This window comes from Rhinolophus sinicus, linkage group LG01, assembly GCF_036562045.2.
Source record: "Rhinolophus sinicus isolate RSC01 linkage group LG01, ASM3656204v1, whole genome shotgun sequence".
Classification (NCBI taxonomy): domain Eukaryota; kingdom Metazoa; phylum Chordata; class Mammalia; order Chiroptera; family Rhinolophidae; genus Rhinolophus; species Rhinolophus sinicus.
This window is the reverse complement of record NC_133751.1, coordinates 131,771,573-131,790,159: the sequence shown is the minus strand read 5'-3', so window position 1 is coordinate 131,790,159 and position 18,587 is coordinate 131,771,573. Positions and strand designations below refer to the sequence as shown.

Below are 18,587 nucleotides of genomic sequence, written 5' to 3'. Positions count from 1 at the left end.
TTTAATCTCTATGAATTCCTATTCTCTGTTCTTTTTTAGATAGATAGATAGATAAAGATATATCATCCTGAAAAATCATGCTAGGGCTTATTTTCTAGTTAGGTCTTATTTTGGGGGAAACATGGTGCATATATATGAATATCTTTGATGACTTTTAAAGATATTTTCTGAATTATTAATTTTTGTGTCACTGTGTTTATCTTAGTGTTAACTTTTCATTCTTCTGGTTTCCCTCATTGAACTGGAGATTCTTTGTTTCCCATGAGATTTAACAAAAGACTGTGTGTATATCACGGGGTTTCCTCTACATTTATGAAAATAAAGGTCCTTACACTTGGTATCTTCCTTGAGGGGACATTTCCAACTAGGAGCTCTGCATGGCATTGAACATTGTGAATTGTAGGAGGGAGCTTATAGGTTTTTCTTTGGAGGTCAGGCTTTAGGTACATTAAATGTCAGAATGAAGAGTCTCTTATTGTAAAGCACCAGCCTTAGAATCGCACACCTCTTTTCTGAGTATCTTAAAACAGATTTATGGTTACGTATTTATTTGAGACTTTCTGTCAGCCACTAGTTGTCTATAAGAAGTAGGATAGAGCATAGTGATAGGTGGCATTATGTATAAAAATACTGTCACTTCATCACTCTATTTTTAATCTTTTTTTGCATTTCCACTCTATTATTTACAAGCTGCAACCAACGTCATCCAGAGTTCTGTGGAGAGGGATGGCTTCCATTCATCTGTAACCTTTTTAAAATAACATTCTAGGTTGCACTTTTATCTGTCCATTTCTCCATTTTTCTATTTCTATCGATATATATCATCCTTTACATGATATTTATATGCCCCTCATTCTCCTGTTTATTATGTGGGTTCATATATGGGTTTATTCTCTTTTATGTTTCCATATTTTTATCACTGTGGCATAAGTGGAAGAAATAGAAGCAGAAACACATGTACTTAGTCGAGTATACTGTCCAGTATACCTTTTTAATAAAATCTCTACAGTCAATATTTCTACTTTTTTCTTCACAGGCAACTTATTTGTTCTTAGGTAAAGTTGGGAGTGTAAATAAAAATATGTGAATAGGCTTTCTAAGTGCACAATCCTAGTGGAGGGAGAAGACTAAACTCCATACATCTAAGGAAGGAGACACTATAAAAACAAGGTTAACTCAATTGACTCTTAAATCAGTGTTTGGTCTATAACCTGGGAGCATTATTCATTCTGTGACCAGGGAAAACTACTTACTATGTCTTTGCCTCAGTGTTCTTAACTGATAAATTGTTTAATAATAGTAATATTTACCTTGTAGAATTGTTGTGAAGATTAAATGAATTAATATGTCTGTACTGTTTAAAATTCTGCATCGCACAAAATCAGATTCAGATAGGGGAATTATTGTTCATGTCTGCATAATTATTGTTTTTGTAATACCTGAAACTAAGCTTTGGTTCAGTCAAAATATTCAAGCATTTGAATAAGAATAATTGTATCTTGGGGGTAAAAATGACATTATTTTGTTCATAGAATTAAATAACCTTACTTTAACTTCTAGGTAGAAATTGATTTGGTTTCAATTGTCATTAGATACTTGCTAAAAATTATAAATTATCCAAAAGTTTTAAAATTAAGAACTTTGTTTTAAACAATTTTATTACCGTAATTATTATTATTTTTTAATTCACTCAGGAAAAAGTCTTAGAAAGAACACAAGTTTTGGAGACAGGAAGACCAAATATGTAAATTTGATTAAGATAGCTAATCTCTATGGATCTCAGGTTCTTCATCTATGAAATGATAATAGTTTCCTTATAGCTTTGCTATGAGAATTTGAAGTAATATAAAAATAAATGTGTAAATTTCACTAAATGCAATCTCTCTGGAGGTCAGGCCTTGTTTTTATCTACGGGACGCTGCAGAGTATCTACCATTAAATGAGCACTCAATACGACTTAATAGTATACATTAGTAAAACTTTAGAGAAAGGGCAATAAACTGTGTAAAACATAAAAGAGGTTATTAGGACTGTGAAGAATTCAGTAATGGAAAGCACTGAAGATTGAAAGCTTACCTCCTTTATTACTTTTAATAATTCATTTTTTCAGCTATAGTTTGAATTCAGTATTATTTTATATTAGTTTCAGGTGTACAGCATAGTGGCTAGGCATTTACATAATCCATACAGTGAACCCTCTGATTAGTCTAGAACTCCCCTGGCACTATACATAGTTACTATACAGTATTATTGACTATATGCTCTAACCTGTACTCTACATCCCATGGCTATTTTTAACTACCGATTTGTATTTCTTATTCCCTTCCCCTTTTTCCACCCAGCTCTGGACCCCTCTCCTATCTAGAAACCATCAGTTTGTTCTCTGTATATGTGAGTTTGTTTGTGTTTTGTTTATTTATTTGTTTTTTAGATTCCACATATAAGTGAAATCATATGGTATTTGCCTTTCTCTGACTGACTTATTTCACTTAGCATTATACCCATCCATCTTATTGCAAATGGTAAGATTTCCTTTTTTATGGCTGATTAACATTCCATTGTGTGCACACACACACACACACACAAACACACACACACACACACACACACACACACACACACACACACCACATCTTCTTTATCCAATTGTCTATTAATGGGCACTTGGGTTGTTTTCACATCTTGGCTGTTGTAAATAGTGCTGCATTGAACATAGGGGTGCATATATCTTTTCAAATTAGTGTTTTGGATTTCTACTGATAAATACCCAGGAGTGGAATTGCTGGATCATAAGGTAGTTATATATTTAATATTTTGAGGAAACTCTGAAATGTTTTCGATAGTGGATGTACCAATATACAGTCCCCCCAACAGGAGGGTTCCCTTTTCTCTGCATCCTCACCAATACATGTTGTTTGTTGATTTATTATAATAGCAGTTCTGACAGGTGTGAGGTGATAGATAGCTCACTGTGATTGGACTTTGCATTTCTCTGATGATTAGTAACGTTGAACATCTTTTCATGTCTATTGGCCATGTACATGTCCTCTTTGGAGAAATGTCTATTCAGATCCTCTGCCTATTTTTTAATTGAGTTGTTAGGTTTTACTTATGTATTTATTTGTTTGTTTATTTATTTATTTGTGTGTGTGTGTGTGTGTTGAGTTGTAAGAGTTACTTATAAATTTGATAGTAACCCATTATCACATGTATCTTTGACTAGTACCTTCTCCTGCTCAGTAGGCTGTCTTTTTGTTTTATTGGTGATTTCCTTTATCATGCAAAACCTCTTAGTTTGATGTAGTCCCATTTGTTTGTTTATCTTTTGTTTACATTGCCCAAGGGATAGATCAGAAAAAAAATATCACTAAGAGCAATGTCAGAGAGTTTACTGCCAGTGTTTTCTTCTAGTAGTTTTATGGTTTTGGGCTCATTCTTAATCCATTTTGAGTTCATTCTTGTATATGGTGTACAAAGGTTATTCACTTTTTTTTTTTTTTTTTTGCATACATCTGTCCAGTTTTCCCAACACCTATTATTGAATAGTACCCCATTGTAAATTCTTGTCCCTTTGTCATAAGTAAAATAACCATATAGGCATGGGTTTATTTCTGGACTCTCTTTTCTGTTCTATTGACCTGCATGTATGTTTTTATGTTGTTTGATTACTATAGCCTTGTAGTATAGCTTCATATCAGATAGCGTGACACCTCCAATTTTTTTCTTCATTCTCAAAATTGCTATGGCTCTTCAGGGTATTTTGTGGTTCCATATGAATACTAAGATGATTTGTTCTTCTGTGAAAAATGCCACCAGTATTTTTGATAGGGATTGCATTGGATCTACATTTTGCTTTGGGTTATATGGACATCTTACCTGTTAAATCTTCCTATCCATGATCACGGTATATGAGGTCGGACAATAAAGTTCAGGAACTCATACTAGAAAAAATGCTACATGCTTCATTGCTGAATATCACTGTGGTCACCTTCGAAGTACTCGCCTCGGAAGTACTTCGAAGTACATCACTGATGCCAGCTCCTAGTCCACACTTGAAAGCAATTTTGGAACTCTTTCTAGAATGGCTGTCAGAGCTGTCATTATATTACTCTTGATGTACTGAATGTCATCAAAATTTCTTCCTTTCAATATTTCCTTTATCTTTGGGTAAAGAAAAAAGTCATTGGGGGCCAGTCAGGTGAGTAGGGAGGGTGTTCCAGTACAGTTATTTATTTACTGACTAAAATCTCCCTCACAGACAATACTGTGTGAGCTGGTACATTGTTGTGATGCAAGAGCCATGAATTATTGGCAAAAATTTAAGGTTGTCTAAGTTTTTCATGCAGCCTTTTCAGCATTTACAAATAATAAACTTGGTTAACTGTTTGTCCTGTTGCTACAAATTCATAATGAATAATCCCTCTAATATTAAAAATAAAAAGGTTAGCAACATCATTGAAACAAATTTGCGAACTTGATTGTAGGACCTCGTATGCTACCCTTTATTTGTACCTTCTATTTCTTTCTTCAGTGTTTTATATTTTTCCAAGTACAGGTCTTTTACCTCCTTGGTTAAATTTATTCCTAGGTATTTTTTATTTTTATTTTTATTTATTTTATTTTGTATGCAATTATAAATGGGATTGTTTCTTAATTTCTCTTTCTGATAGTTCATTATTGGTGTATATAAATGCAACTGATTTCTGAATATTAATTTTGTATCCAAATATTTTATTGAATTCATTTACCAGTTCTAATAGGATTTTGATGGAATCTTTAGAGTTCTTTGTATAAAGTATCATGTTATCTGCAAATACTGACGGTTTTGCTTCTTTTCCAATTCGGATGACATTTCTTTCTTTCCTTCTCTGATTGCTGTGCCTCGGGCTTACAATACTAAATTGATTCATAGTGGTAAAAATGGACATCCTTGTATTAGTCCCGATATTTTAGCTTCCCCCCTTGAATATGGTATTAGCTGTGGGTTTGTAATATAGATTTGTTCCCTCTATTCCGACTTTGCTGAGAGATTTTGTTGTGAATGTATGCTAGATTCTGTCAAACACTTTTTCTGCATCTATTTATGGGAACATAAGATTTTTATTTTTCATTTTGTTTATGTGGTTTATCATGCTAATTGATTTGTGGATATTCAACCAACCTGGCATCCTTGGCATAAATCCCACTTGATCATGTTTTAATGCATTACTGAATTTAGTTTGCTAACATTTTGTTGAGGATTTGTGTTTTGTTCATCAGAGATATTGGCCTATGATTTTCATTCTTTCTTTTTTCTTTTTCTTTTCTTTTTTGGTCATGTGCTTGATTTTGGCATCAGCATAATATTGGTCTTGTAAAATGAGCTTGGGAACTTTCCATCCTCTTGAAAATTTTGGAATTCTCTGATTTTCTGTTTCTTCTTCATTTAATCTTGGAATATTATATGTTTCAGTAATTTATTCATTTCTTCCAGATTATCCAATTTGATGGCATATAATTGTTCACATATTCTCTTATCCTCCTTTGTTTTTCTGTAGTGTCAATTGTCAGTTCTCTTTCATTTCTGATTTTATTTATTTGGGTCTTATCTTTTTCTCCTGATCAGTCTGGATAAAGGTTTATAAGTTTTGTTTATCTTTTCAAAGAACAAGCTCTGGTTTCATTGATCTTTTGTATTTTGTTTTCTTTTTTCTTTTTTCAGCCTCTATTTCATTTATTTCCACTTGGATCTTTATTTCCATCCTTTTACTCACTTTTTTTTTTTTTTTGTCTTTTTTCCCCCCTGGTTCCTTTCTAGTGGAGGGTTCGATTTTTTATTTGAAATGTGTCCTGTTTTTTGAGGTAGGCCTAAAACACTATGAATTTCCCTCTTATGAAACTGATTTCACCGTGTGCCATCGATTTTGGGTTGTTGTGTTTTCATTTTTATTTGTCTCAAGATATTATTCAATTGATTTGATGATCTTGTTAACCCATTCATTATTTAGTAGCATGTTATTTTAGCTCCATGTATTTGTGTTTTGTTTTGTTTTTGTTTTTTTCCTTTTTATTTTAAGGGAAGACACTTGATATGATTTCAGTCTTCTTAAATTATTGAGAGTCGTTTTGTGTCCCACCAGTGATCTATCTTGGAAAATGTTCTATATGCACTTGCAAAGAATGTATATTTGGCTTCATTAAGGTTAAATGTTCTGAAAATATCAAGTAAATCTATCTGGTTTAGCGTATCCTTTAAGGCTACTATTTTCTTGTTAATTTTTTGTGTGGAAGATTTGTCCATTGGTGTAAATGGGGTGTTGATGTCTCCTACTATGATAGATTATTGTCAATCTCTCCCTTTATGTTGGTCAGTATTTGCTTTATGTGTTTTGGTGCACTTATGTTGGGTGCACACATGTTTACTAGGATACTATCCTCTTGATGGATTGATCATTTATCACTATGTAATGACCCCCTTTGTCTTTTATTATAGCCTTTGTATTAAAGCTTATTTTGTCTGATGTATGTATTGCTACCCTAGTTTTTGTTTGTTTCCAATCATGAAATTCTTTTTTCATCCCTTTACTTTCAGCCACTGTGTGTCTTTTGATCTGAAGTGAGTCTCCTGTAGACAGCATATGCACAGGTCTTGTTTTCTGTTAGTAGTTGCTTGGTATATTTCGGTGCTCCCTGATTGGGGGCATAAATATTGATGACTGTTATGTCTTCTTGTTGTATAGTCCCCTTCACCATTATGAAATGTCCATCTTTGTCTCTTGTTATCTTTTTCACCTTGAAGTCTGTTTCATCTGATATCATTATGGCTACACCTGATTTTCTCTGGGTACCATTTGCTTGGAGTGTCAATTTCCACCCTTTCACTTTGAGTCTATGCTTGTCCTTGTAGCTGAGATGTGTCTCTTGGAGACAGCATATGGTTGGGTTTAGTTTTTTGATCCAATCTGCTACTCTGTGCCTTTTTATTGGTGAGTTCAGTCCATTTACATTTAGGGTGATTATTGATATGTGAGGATTTCCTGTCATTCTATCTTTAGTTTTCTGGTAAGGCTGTGTCTCCATTGTTTCTCTGCCTTTTTGTTGTTGTCTATTACTTCTGTGTGGTGGTATTCTATGATGTTTCCCTCTGTTTCTTCTTTTATTACAGTATGTATTTCAGTTCTGGAATTTTTTTGAGTGGTTACCCTTAAGTTTGTGTAAAAGAAAGTTTGATATTTAGAGTATTCCATTTTCTTCAGCATGCTTACTTTCTCCATTCCCATATTCTAGTTCAGACCTTTACTCTCCCCCTTTTTATGTTTTGGTTGCCACAAATTGTCCCTGTTGATGGTGGTCGAATAGCCTCCTTTAATATTTCTTATAGTGTAGGTCGTGTATTAGAAAATTCCCTCAGCTTCTGTATGTCTGGAAAGGTCTTTATTCCTCCTTCATATCTAAAGGATATCTTTGCTGGATATATTATTATTGGCTCATAATTTCTCTCTTTCCATAGTTTGAATATTTCTTTCCATTCCCTCCTGGCTTGTAGAGTTTCTGCTGAAAAATCTGATGATTAATGGGATTTCCTTTGTAACTTACCGTCTTCTTTTCTCTGGCTGCTGTGAGGATTCTTTCTTTGTCGTTGATTTTAGACAGCTTCAATACAATGTGCCTTGGGGAAGGCCTGTTGGGATTGAGGTAATTAGGTGCTCTATTTGCTTCTTGGATTCGAGGGTCCAGTTCTATCCACAAGTTTGGGAAGTTCTCATCGACAATTTGTTTGAATATATTCTCTGTTCCCTTCCCTCTTACTTCTCCTTCTGGTATGCCCATTATTCTTATATTGCTCTTTCTGATGGAGTCAGAAAGTTCTTGTAGAGTTCTTTCATTTCTTTTAAGTCTCAAGTCTCTTTCTTCTTCCATCTGTGTAATTTCCAGGTTTCTATCTTCAATGTCACTGATTCTTTCCTCCATCTGGTCAACTCTACTACCTAAGCTGGTTATTTCATTCTTAATTTCTTCTATTGAGTTCTTAATCTCCAGAAATTCTATTTGGTTCTTTTTTAAAATTTCAATCTCTTTTGTAAAATGCTCATGCTGTTCTTTGATTGTGTTTCTGAGTTCATTTAACTGCTTATCTGTGTTTTCTTGCATCTCGTTGAGTTTTTTCAGAACTGCAAACTTGAATTCTCTGTCATTTAAGTCACATATTTCTGTATCTTTAAGTGCCTTTTCTGGAGACTTTTCACTTTCTTTCTGAGCTGTCTTGTTGCCTTGGTTATTCATGGCAATTACTGATTTATTATTTCTCTTCCTAGACATCTAGAGGAGTGGCTTCTGCAACAGGTTGATAGGAAGAGGTCTTTCTTTTGTTTTCCAGTACTGGTTGGTAGAATGTTTTATTTTTCTCCGACCGCAGCCTATTTTTCTTCTCCCACACTGTAGTGCTATGTTTTCTCTGCACTATTCCAGCTTCTCACACACTGGGGGGATTCCCTGGGAGACGGGCTTCTCCTCTGTTAATAGTTCATCTAGGTCACAGAGCGCAGTGACCCAGTGGGTATTTGGAGAGCTTTTGATGTTCCAAAGCTCTTCCAGCTCCAGATTCAGAGCCCCTATGTTTCAGCAGTTCTGTTTACTCCTGCAGAGATCCGTCCAGATAGGTGGGGTCATTGGCGGGCTGAGTTGTGAGAGGTAGCCCAGAGCAATTGCATCGACCACCACCACAGCTGGTCCTGCTTCCACAGCTCCCTCCCCTTTGTCAGAACTAGTTGAGCTGTGAATCTGTGTCTGTGGTCCACAGTTCTCAGAACAGCAAATATTCTATCCTTTTGATCTGACACTGCTACTGGTCAGTTTCTATCACCGGGCAGGTGGGGGCGGGGTGAGCTCTGGGAGGGTAGGGAGGGGGCGGCTATTCTCAGTGCTATGGCTTCCATTCTCTGCTCAGCAGTGAGGACTTAAACCACCGTTTTCAGCCTTCTTCCCTCAGTCTTTTCTCCGAGGTCTCTGCCGTGAGCGTTGGTTTCAGCTGTGTTATATGCTGCCCCCTCAGCCCTGTGGGCCATAAGCGGAGCCCTAGCAGTCCGAGTTCTTCCCTCTCCCACAGCTGCGGTAGTTCCGGGAAGCAGCGAGCTCGGAGCACTGAGCTGGTCTGCGTCCTGCACCCGCTCGGCTCCATCTCCGCACTTCTCCTTTCCCTCCTCCCCCTGCTCGCGCGAATCTCCCACCTGTAGGTGATTTCGGTAGTGGTCCTCTTCATGTTGCCTCTCTGCTGTGCAGGGAGTCCTTTGTGGAGTTATTGTTGTTCGATTCATTGTAAATTCCAGGGGAGCTTTACAGAGGCTCACCTCGTGCCTCCATTTTGATCCAGAACTCAGGTCTTGTTTTCTTATCCATTCAGCTACCCTGGGTCTTTTGATTGGAACATTTAACCCATCGACATTTAAAGTGATTACTGATAGGTAACTAGTTATTTCCATTTTATTGTTCATATTTATGGTCTTTCTTTCCCTCTTCTTATTAAAAACTCCCTTTATTTTATTTTATTTTATTATTATTATTTTTTTAAATACTGGTTTGGTGGTGATGAATCCTTTTAGCTTTTTCTTATCTTAGAAGCTCTTTATCTTTCCTTCAATTTTAAATGACAGACTTGCTGGGTACAATACTATTGGTTATAGGTTCTTGCTTTTCATCATTTTGAATATTTCTTTCCAATCAGTTCTGGCCTGCAAAGTTTCTTTTGGGAAACTGAAATTCTTCATTTCAGTTTTTCTTTTCTTCATTTCTGACTGGTTCTTTTTTTTATTGTTTCTATGTTTGTGTGTGTGTGTGTGTGTGTGCATGTGTGCTTGCATGCACATGTGTACTTTCCATCTTTTTGTTGAAATTTTCAATAATTTCCTTTACCAACCTTATAACCATTGTTTTGAACTGTGTTTGGTAGGTTGCCTGCTTCCATTTGGTTTAGTTCTTGTTCTGGAATTTTCTCCTGTTCTTTCATTTGGGACGCATTTCTTTGTTTTCTCATTTTGGCTACCTATCTTTGTTTGTTTCTATGGATTAGATAGATCTGCTATGTTCCCCAGTATTAACTAGGTGGCCTTATGTATTAGGTGCCCTGTGGGGCCCAGCAGTCCCGTGTCCATGATCACCTATGCTGCATTCTCAAGGAGTGTCCCTTGTTTAGGATGTATGTGCTCTCCTGTTGTAATTGAGCCTTGATTGCTGTTGGCACGTCAGTAGGTGTGATTGACTCTCAGGCTGACTGGCTATAGGGTTTAGCTCATCTATAGCTTATGGGCTCCTGTGCAGATTGTTTACCCCATGAAGGAGGATTTGCCCCAGCAGGCTCTGGTGTCTGCAGAGACTGTTTGGGTGGTACTCCACTGTGGTCTAAAGCCAAGCTCTAGGTACTTTGGTTCCAGGGCCACTTGGGAGGGGGTATGGTGTGGGCCCAGGTCAGCCACTGCCTGTGACCATCCAGGGACTATCTGGTAGGCTATAAAGTGATATGCAGTTGGTGACTGACTGTGCTGGACCTAGAGGTGTGTGGCAGGGACCACACTGCAAACCGCAGACACTGTCACCTGTACAGAGCCTGGGATAGGTCCACAAATAGCACAGGGTTCCCTCAGGCCTGCTGCCACTGCCTGCTGCCCATAAGTCTCAGCTGCTGAAAGAGCCTTGGGTGATATGAGAGCTGGGTTAGGCCTGATGTCAGGGAGTCACCAGGTGGGGGCAAGTGGTATTCACCAGCTTAGAGCTATTCAGGAAAAGTCTCAGAGCACACTGAGGCAAGCTGCTGCCTGCCTGAGACTCATGGACCCCTGAGAGTTGTCCGAAAAAGAGTGTAATGTGGGAAGGGCTGACTTTTGCCCAAGAAAATACCTAAGCCATTGAGTGAGATGGGTGGGGCTGGGTCCAGATTGTCACCAGGGTGGGGTGAGCAGAGTTCATCAGGCCAATGCAGATTCAGACTTAGCCATGTGTGATTGGCCTTAACACAGGAAAGATGTTGGCACCCGGATTGTTTTCTGGCAGGACGGTTCTACACTAGGAAAATGACAGCTGTCCCCCCATCCTTGTTCTGAATCCACAGAACTCAGTCTCTCCCTATATGTCTTGGATGCCTCCCGTGTCACCATCCCTTTGCTGGATGGAGCCCTTGGAGAGTGCCTGCAAACAAGTTTGTGTGTAGACCCTTTAAGGGATGTGTGGGTATCCTGCTGCCTTCTGTCTCACCTCAGCAGTTGGAATTCCCACTGTTTTTCACAACCAGATGTTGTGGGGACTCCTCTTACTGGTGTGGAACAGGGCTCCCTCAGTCCTCCAGGAGGGACCTCTATGGCAGAGATATCCCTCCCAATTTTCAACCACCACAGACAGGTGTGGGGAAGGCCCGTTTCTTGTCTCTGCCTTTCCTACCAATCTCAATGTGGCTTATTCTTTATGTTCTCAGGTTTAGAACTTCTGCTGAGCTAGACTTCAGATGGTTCTCCAGGTTAATTGTTGTGCAATTTAATTGTAATTTTAATGTCATGGGCAGAGTCAGGTACAGTGTTTATCTACGCCATCTTTCTCCCCTCCTCAAAAGCTTGCATACCTTATACAAGTTAGAGAAGAATCTTTTTTGTGTTTGTTTAGATATTTTGTTGGATTTTGCCATTTATTTACAAATATGCTATAATTTACAAATATTACTATGATCATGTTTGAGTATATACATAATAAAGTCTGTATTATATATTAACTTGAAATATGATTTTATATATATATATATATATATATATATATATATATATATATATATATATCATGTATTATTTTAAAAACTTAGTTAAGGATTTCTATCTGAGGAGAAAGGAGGAAAATATAAATAATACATTCTCTCTATGGTATACATTTTTTAAAGTGAAAGTAAGTTTACTGCTTTCCTTAGAAACAGTTTGGGAATATAATAAATAAATTAGAAGGTATTATAGTTTGATAGCTAATTATCATTATTTAATAACATCATTATCTGTTTTTCATTAAAACATATCTTTTCATTTTTATAGATAAGAAACTATGGTGGGCAGACCAAAATTTAGCTCAGCTGGGAACCTGCAACAAAAGAGATGGAAGAAACCCTACTGTCTTAAGAAACAAGACTTCTGGGGTTGTTCATATGAAAGTGTATGATAAAGAATCACAGCAAGGTAAGTCACATTCTAATGAATTTGTGCCACCTTTTGTATATATAATGCTTTTTTTTTTTCATATTATTTTCTCAGTTGATCAATTGAAAGTTCCTATTTTTTTTTGCTTCTAATATAAAAATGGAAAAAAGGCAAATGGTGCTTATTACTATAGAAGAAATTACTTTGATCTAAAGGTATACAATGAGGTTTCAAAACATTTGAAAGCTGACCAAAGAATCTTAATTTTTCAGGTCTTCAAAGAGGTCTTATCCAGTTGTTTATATATATATATATATATATATATATATATATATATATATATATATACACACATACAGACACATGCACACATATACATATACTAGCAAAATATATGCAATATATAATTAAACCTGGAAACTGAATGAACTAGATGACTTCAAATGGATTTGTCAACATAAGGGTTCATATCCAATAAGCAGTGCATTGTTTTGCTCTAAGCATTTTTGTTTTTTGTTTTTCCTTGTCCAAATGGTGTGCGGTGAAATGGAGTGAGATAACTAACAGATGGTTTACATAGGTGGACTTGTCACATTGCCCAAATGACAATTAGATTAGAGATGCCAGCCAGTACAGCCCCACACCTGCTAGTTTCTTAGTTTTTGCTTCATGATGCATGACATCAGCAGAACCCCCTTTCTAGAAAAAAAAACAAATGTTCCTGTATTCTACATTTTTATGTTGGTCACTGCCATGAGACTCTCTAGCTTCGTGAATCTTTCTTCTTAGGAGAAAAATATTTGAGGAAATTTAAAGGGATTTTCATGTAAGGTCGTGTAGACCAAAGCAGAGAAGGGCATAGGTAAAAATAGTGAAACAAGGGGATCACCAACTTTGAAGACAGGTGACGACCATCAAGTAGTCAGGATTTGTTGGAGAGACCACTTGAGTGTTGTATCTGTGCATCCAGAGACACATGGGGACCTGATTCATGATTGCCTTCACTGTACAAAGCCAGGGCAAAATATTTGTCTTAATTCCTTTGTTGACAGAGGCAGCAAGAAACACATTTCTTTTCATGAAAAAGAAATTTAAAGAGAAAATGGTTGCTTTAAAAAAAACTAACAATTGTAACCCCAATAAACTTTAATTAAAAAAATAAAATAAAATAACAGTCTAAAGTGATTACTGGGTTCCTTTCATGCTTGGGAAGACACCAACACCCAAAGTCTTTAGCACAGATCTGTATTTGTTGCCCGTTACTATTTTTTTTGTTTTGTTCATCTTTTATAATCATGAAGAGGGCTGTTTTCATTAGCAATTATGTAATGGAACATTTTCTGTATCAAAATAAATAACTTTACTGGCATTCAAGTCATGGGGAATATATTATTAGCTGGGAATAAAACACTGGTTCTCAATAAAATATCATGACCTTTTTTGGTGGTTTCAATACAATATACTTTTTGTATGTAAAAACACAGTACTATGATAAACTTTAGTTCATATTCTATAATTAATGAGATTATATATGAAAACACATATTAGAAAACACAGTAGAGAAAGAGATACTATATTTCCAAACAAGGCACTTAAAAACTATATTCTTTTATTCAAAATGTGAAAAAGCCTATGTTTTGTTTGAAATTGGAAATTAATGTAATATATATAATTTTTCCAGATACAGTTCCAATAAAATTTCTTGGAGGAAAAATATAGTATATTATGCTTGGCTCACTCTGCTCACATTAACAAGATTTCCTTCATCTTTTAAAGATTTGATCCTATGGGTACAGTTGTGTATTCTACCCCCATGACAGTTTTTCCAGACTGACAAGGACCTCTAGTAGTTAGAAATTAGTGGTGTAATATGACTAAGCTTAAAATGCAGTGAAAATACTATTTTAACAGAAGAATATGCTGATAAAAGCATCTGTACTAAAGACAATCCCATTAACAGAATCACACCAGTTAGCTTAAAAGCTTCATTAGTATGAAATATGAGCAATTTAGAACTGTTTAAGGTGTTAACATTACTACCTCTTTGAAATTCAAAGTACAATTAGCTACTTCATTTATCATTTTTGACATAGATCACTAGAGTGCTGGGACTTCTCGTTAGTCAGGTGGACTTTTCTAGCTCCACTAAAGAATTGAGGCATGAGGTTTGAACATCAATATCATTATAAAATATTGAGCCGAGCTAGTATTTCTAACTTACTAGATAATCAGTAACTAAATTATTACTTTTAAAGAATAATAATTTTCCTATATCAAATCTATGTTTAATAGGCAAAGATACTTACAGTAAATAATGACTCATTTCATTTTCTTTTTACTTTTTTTCTCCTTCACTATCAATTTTCCCTTAGAGACTAAAGAAATGATACATGAAATGTGTTTTGATCTACAACATAATCTTTAACATAGATTAATTTTATTTATCAATAATAAAAATAATACAATATATATTGTCATTACTGCAATTATGTTAAAAATTCACAGCCCCAGAAGCTCTTTTTCTTCTTTTTTCACATATTTTTGATATTATCAAGGTTATATAACCCCTTATTTTATCTTTAATTTTGTAAATCTATCTCCCCTGATCTATTTTTCTTTACTTCTTCAATTCCCTTGTTTTCCCTTTCTCTATTTGATGTTTCTTCAAACTTTATAATTAAATGTCAATCTCTTTTTAGCTTTTCAGTCTTTACTGCTACCGTGTTTCCCCGAAAATAAGACCTACCCAGAAAATCAGCTCTAATGCGTCTTTTGTAGCAAAAATGAATATGACATCCAGTATTATATTATATTATATTATATTATATTATATTATATTATATTATATTTATTATATTATGTTATACTATATTAACTGGGTATTAAATCACCTGGTATAATATAATATAATACAATATAATATAATATAATATAATATAATATAATATAATATATATTATATATATACATACATATATACATATATATATATATATATATATATATATATATATATATGAATGACCCAGTCTGATAGTAAAATAAGACTGGGTCTTACATTAATTTTTGCTCCAAAAGACGCATTACAGCTGATTGTCTGGCTAGGTCTTATTTCTGGGGAAACATGGTAGTTCAAATAAATCTATATCCAAATGCATATCTCTATAGATTGTCACTGTGTTATTATACTATACGTTCACATGCTTTCTATAAAATAAAATATATTTATGTTTACAATAGAATTATTATAAATCTATGAATACAATCATCTCATTGTTAGAATAATCACAGATCTGAAATTTATTCTTAGTTTCATGTTTCATGTCAGTTTGAAAAAAAGGGGAATAAATCAATTAGTCTTCATTGGTTTATGAAGGAGATAAAGGTAATTATTTCAAAAGTTTGGGGCATCTGAAATCCTAGTATGTGGTCCTACGTAAGATGGAGTTCAGCATTGATTGAATTGGCTGCTGTAGGAAATGAGCAGATAATGTGGTAGATCTCCTGATGAGAAATCTCCCAAGTTGAGAGTATTTCATACTTCAAAAATGACAGCTCATGACAGGTTCGATTGAACAATTAAATCCCTTCAGACAATCTTGACTTCAGGAGATCAGAAATAATGAGCTGCATTGGTATTTTGAATTTTCCATAGAGCACTATTGAAATATAGCTTTCATCATCCTTTGTAACTCTCACTGGATTTACTGCACTGAATATCAGAGCTTGAACATCCAGAAAATGACGTTGCATATCCTAGAATAATAAAAATGTTGTAAAAATAGAATGCTTAATGAACTTATCGAGTAAGATTGCAAATTACTTAACTTCACACTGCCATATTTAATTAGCACATTGGGCCTAGTAAATTCAATGGAATGATTTTATAGAATGCCTACCTGTGATTACCTGACTAATATTTGTCATTGTTACTACTTGGGAATAAGGAGAGTTAACATGTTAATTAATTAGGGGACTCCGGGGATATACCATAAATATATTTTATGAGAATTATGTTCCTAGGAATTGCAAAATTTATCTCCTTGATTTCAAAAAAAATGTGTGTGTGTGTGTGCGTGTGTGTGTGTGTGTGTGTGTATACACATATATACATATACCTCCTTTCTTTTAATGGCATAATCTTTGAGTTGAGTTAGTAATTTAATTAACAGCTATATATTTGACACATTTGGTTAAGGTATTCTTGAAAAGAAAGTAACTGTAGAGTTGAAGTGCAATTTCAAAGTCAAAAAAAGATTTTCTGGTTTCTGTGATCTTAAAATATTACAAAGGTCTATGACAGTATTCATAAATAACCAATTTCCTTTTGCTTTTCTGTAATTATGAATCTTCTCGTGTATCTCCTGTTATGTTAAAAAAAGCAATTTATTTTTAATTTTATTTCTATTGAGATATAATTGACATTCAACATTGTGTAAGTTTAAGGTGTACAATCTGTTGTTTGGTACATTTATTTGCTGCAATATAAGTACCACTGTAGCATTAGTTACTATCTCTATCATGTCACATAAATATAATTTTTCTGTGTGGTGGTAATGATTACGATCTAGTCTCTCAGCAACATTGAATTGTATTCACAGTTAAATTGATAGTATAAATTGATCATAGTCCTGTTATCTAATCAGTATGCTGTGCTTTTGATCTCCATTTAACTTTTTTGAAGCTGTAATCTGCTTTTTCAAATTATTTGAGATAATAAAATATGATACCAACCAATATGGAACAGCTACATTTAGAAATCAACAATAGCATAGATATTTGTTCAAATTATTAATATTGAATGATGCTCTTTATTTTTCTTGAATTGTATTTTTCTTTTCTTTGTTTTCCTTCTATGCAGGCAGCAATTCCTGCCAACTAAATAATGGCGGATGTTCTCAACTGTGTTTACCAACATCTGAAACTACTAGGACTTGTCTGTGTACCATGGGATATTATCTCCAAAAGAACCGCATGTCCTGTCAAGGTATCAAGTTTTGAAAAATCTTAGTTCTGATGCATTTACTTCATCCATGCTCATGTTAGGCAACCAGTCAATTAAAAATTAGAAAAGAAAATCATATTGTTTGTTACTAGGCTAATGCTATATTACTTAGTATCATATATGTATGATTTTTAATGTTTTAATGTAAAATATTTAAGTATCACTGTTCTTGTCAAACTTTCTAAGAATTTAGTTAATTTCATGAACTACAATTAATCAAACCTCTAACAAAATCCAGTAGAAGCTACCTTCAACATGAAAACAGGTAAAAAGCAGTAGTTGATTGGCTACAACTACAATCTAATTTGAATTTAGTTTGTTTGAAAGTTAAAAAAAAAAAAAAAAAAAAGTATGTCTACTTTGTTTCAACTAGTTAAGAGAAAAGTACCAGAGAGAATGTGAGTTCTCAGATTTGTTTAACTGAGGGAGAAGAGTGCTGCAGAGGACTGGGAACTTAACAAATCTAGCTTCCTATTTCTTCTTTTGTGGACTTTATTTCTATTATTCCCCAAAAGCTCTGGTTCTAGAATGACCTTTTTATCCAGTGATCATAACTTAAATCTATTGAAAAAGTTTCAATCTTATATAAGAAATATGTATGTTCATAGTGTATTTTATTTTAAATCAAATATTTCTATGGCACTTATCTGCCAGGCATTGCTCTAAGTACCTTAAACCCATTAATTCACATGATCCTCATAGTAACCTTGGGAAGAAGGACTCTTTATTTCTTCTTTTAGAAGTTAGAAAGTTTATTTAAGAAGAGAAACACTGGCAGAGGAGTTGACCCGGGTAGAGTCTAGAGCAGACAGCTGCCGGAAGAAGGTCTCTTAGTATCCTTATTTCAGAGATGAGGAAACTGACGCACAGAGAAGGTAACTAGCTTGCCTGGTTAGGAAACGATGAAGACAAAGCTAAACCAAGGATGTGCTGGTTTTCACAAGAACATCTTTCTCTCTCTCTCTCTCTCTCTCTCTCTCTCTCTCTATATATATATATATATATATATATATATATATATATATATATATATATATATACTTTCTAACCTGGTAGAAAATCCATAAACATCAGCTATCAAACTTTAGTACATACTTTTGAGGCTGGAAAAGCAAGATCTTAGCAAAAAATAAGCCTTAATGTGTTTATAGTATTCAAAAGGATTTAAGAAATCTACCTGTATTCGAAAAGTAGTAGTGATATAGTTAGTTATCTAAAATCGAAATAGATTTTCATACATAAGCAGATGCCTGGGCTTTAGAGAAGGGGGTGGATTTGGTTGTGAAACTGGTTATGCTTCCAAGTGTTACCTACATCAGTGTTTACTTGAATAAAGTTCCCAGACCGGTAGCATTATCACTGTTTATTAGAAATTCAAATTATCAGACCTCTAGGATGAGGCCCAGTAATCTCTGTTTGACAAATCCTCCAGGAGATTCTGA

The 18,587-nt window shown here is 34.7% G+C and overlaps 1 protein-coding gene across 5 annotated transcripts in view; it reads left to right on the top strand.

Annotated features, from left to right (window-relative positions):
• LRP1B (LDL receptor related protein 1B) overlaps window positions 1-18,587 on the top strand; it is a 1,798,389-nt gene that overhangs the window by 1,266,611 nt on the left and 513,191 nt on the right. For all 5 annotated transcript variants that reach the window (XR_012497488.1, XM_074335786.1, XM_074335783.1 and 2 more), the window contains 2 exons: window positions 12,039-12,179; window positions 17,002-17,127. Coding sequence is in view for 4 of the 5 variants with exons in the window: in XM_074335786.1 (XP_074191887.1) it covers window positions 12,039-12,179; window positions 17,002-17,127 (267 nt within the window). In the remaining variant the exon portion in view is untranslated. The remainder of the gene's footprint in view (window positions 1-12,038; window positions 12,180-17,001; window positions 17,128-18,587) is intronic.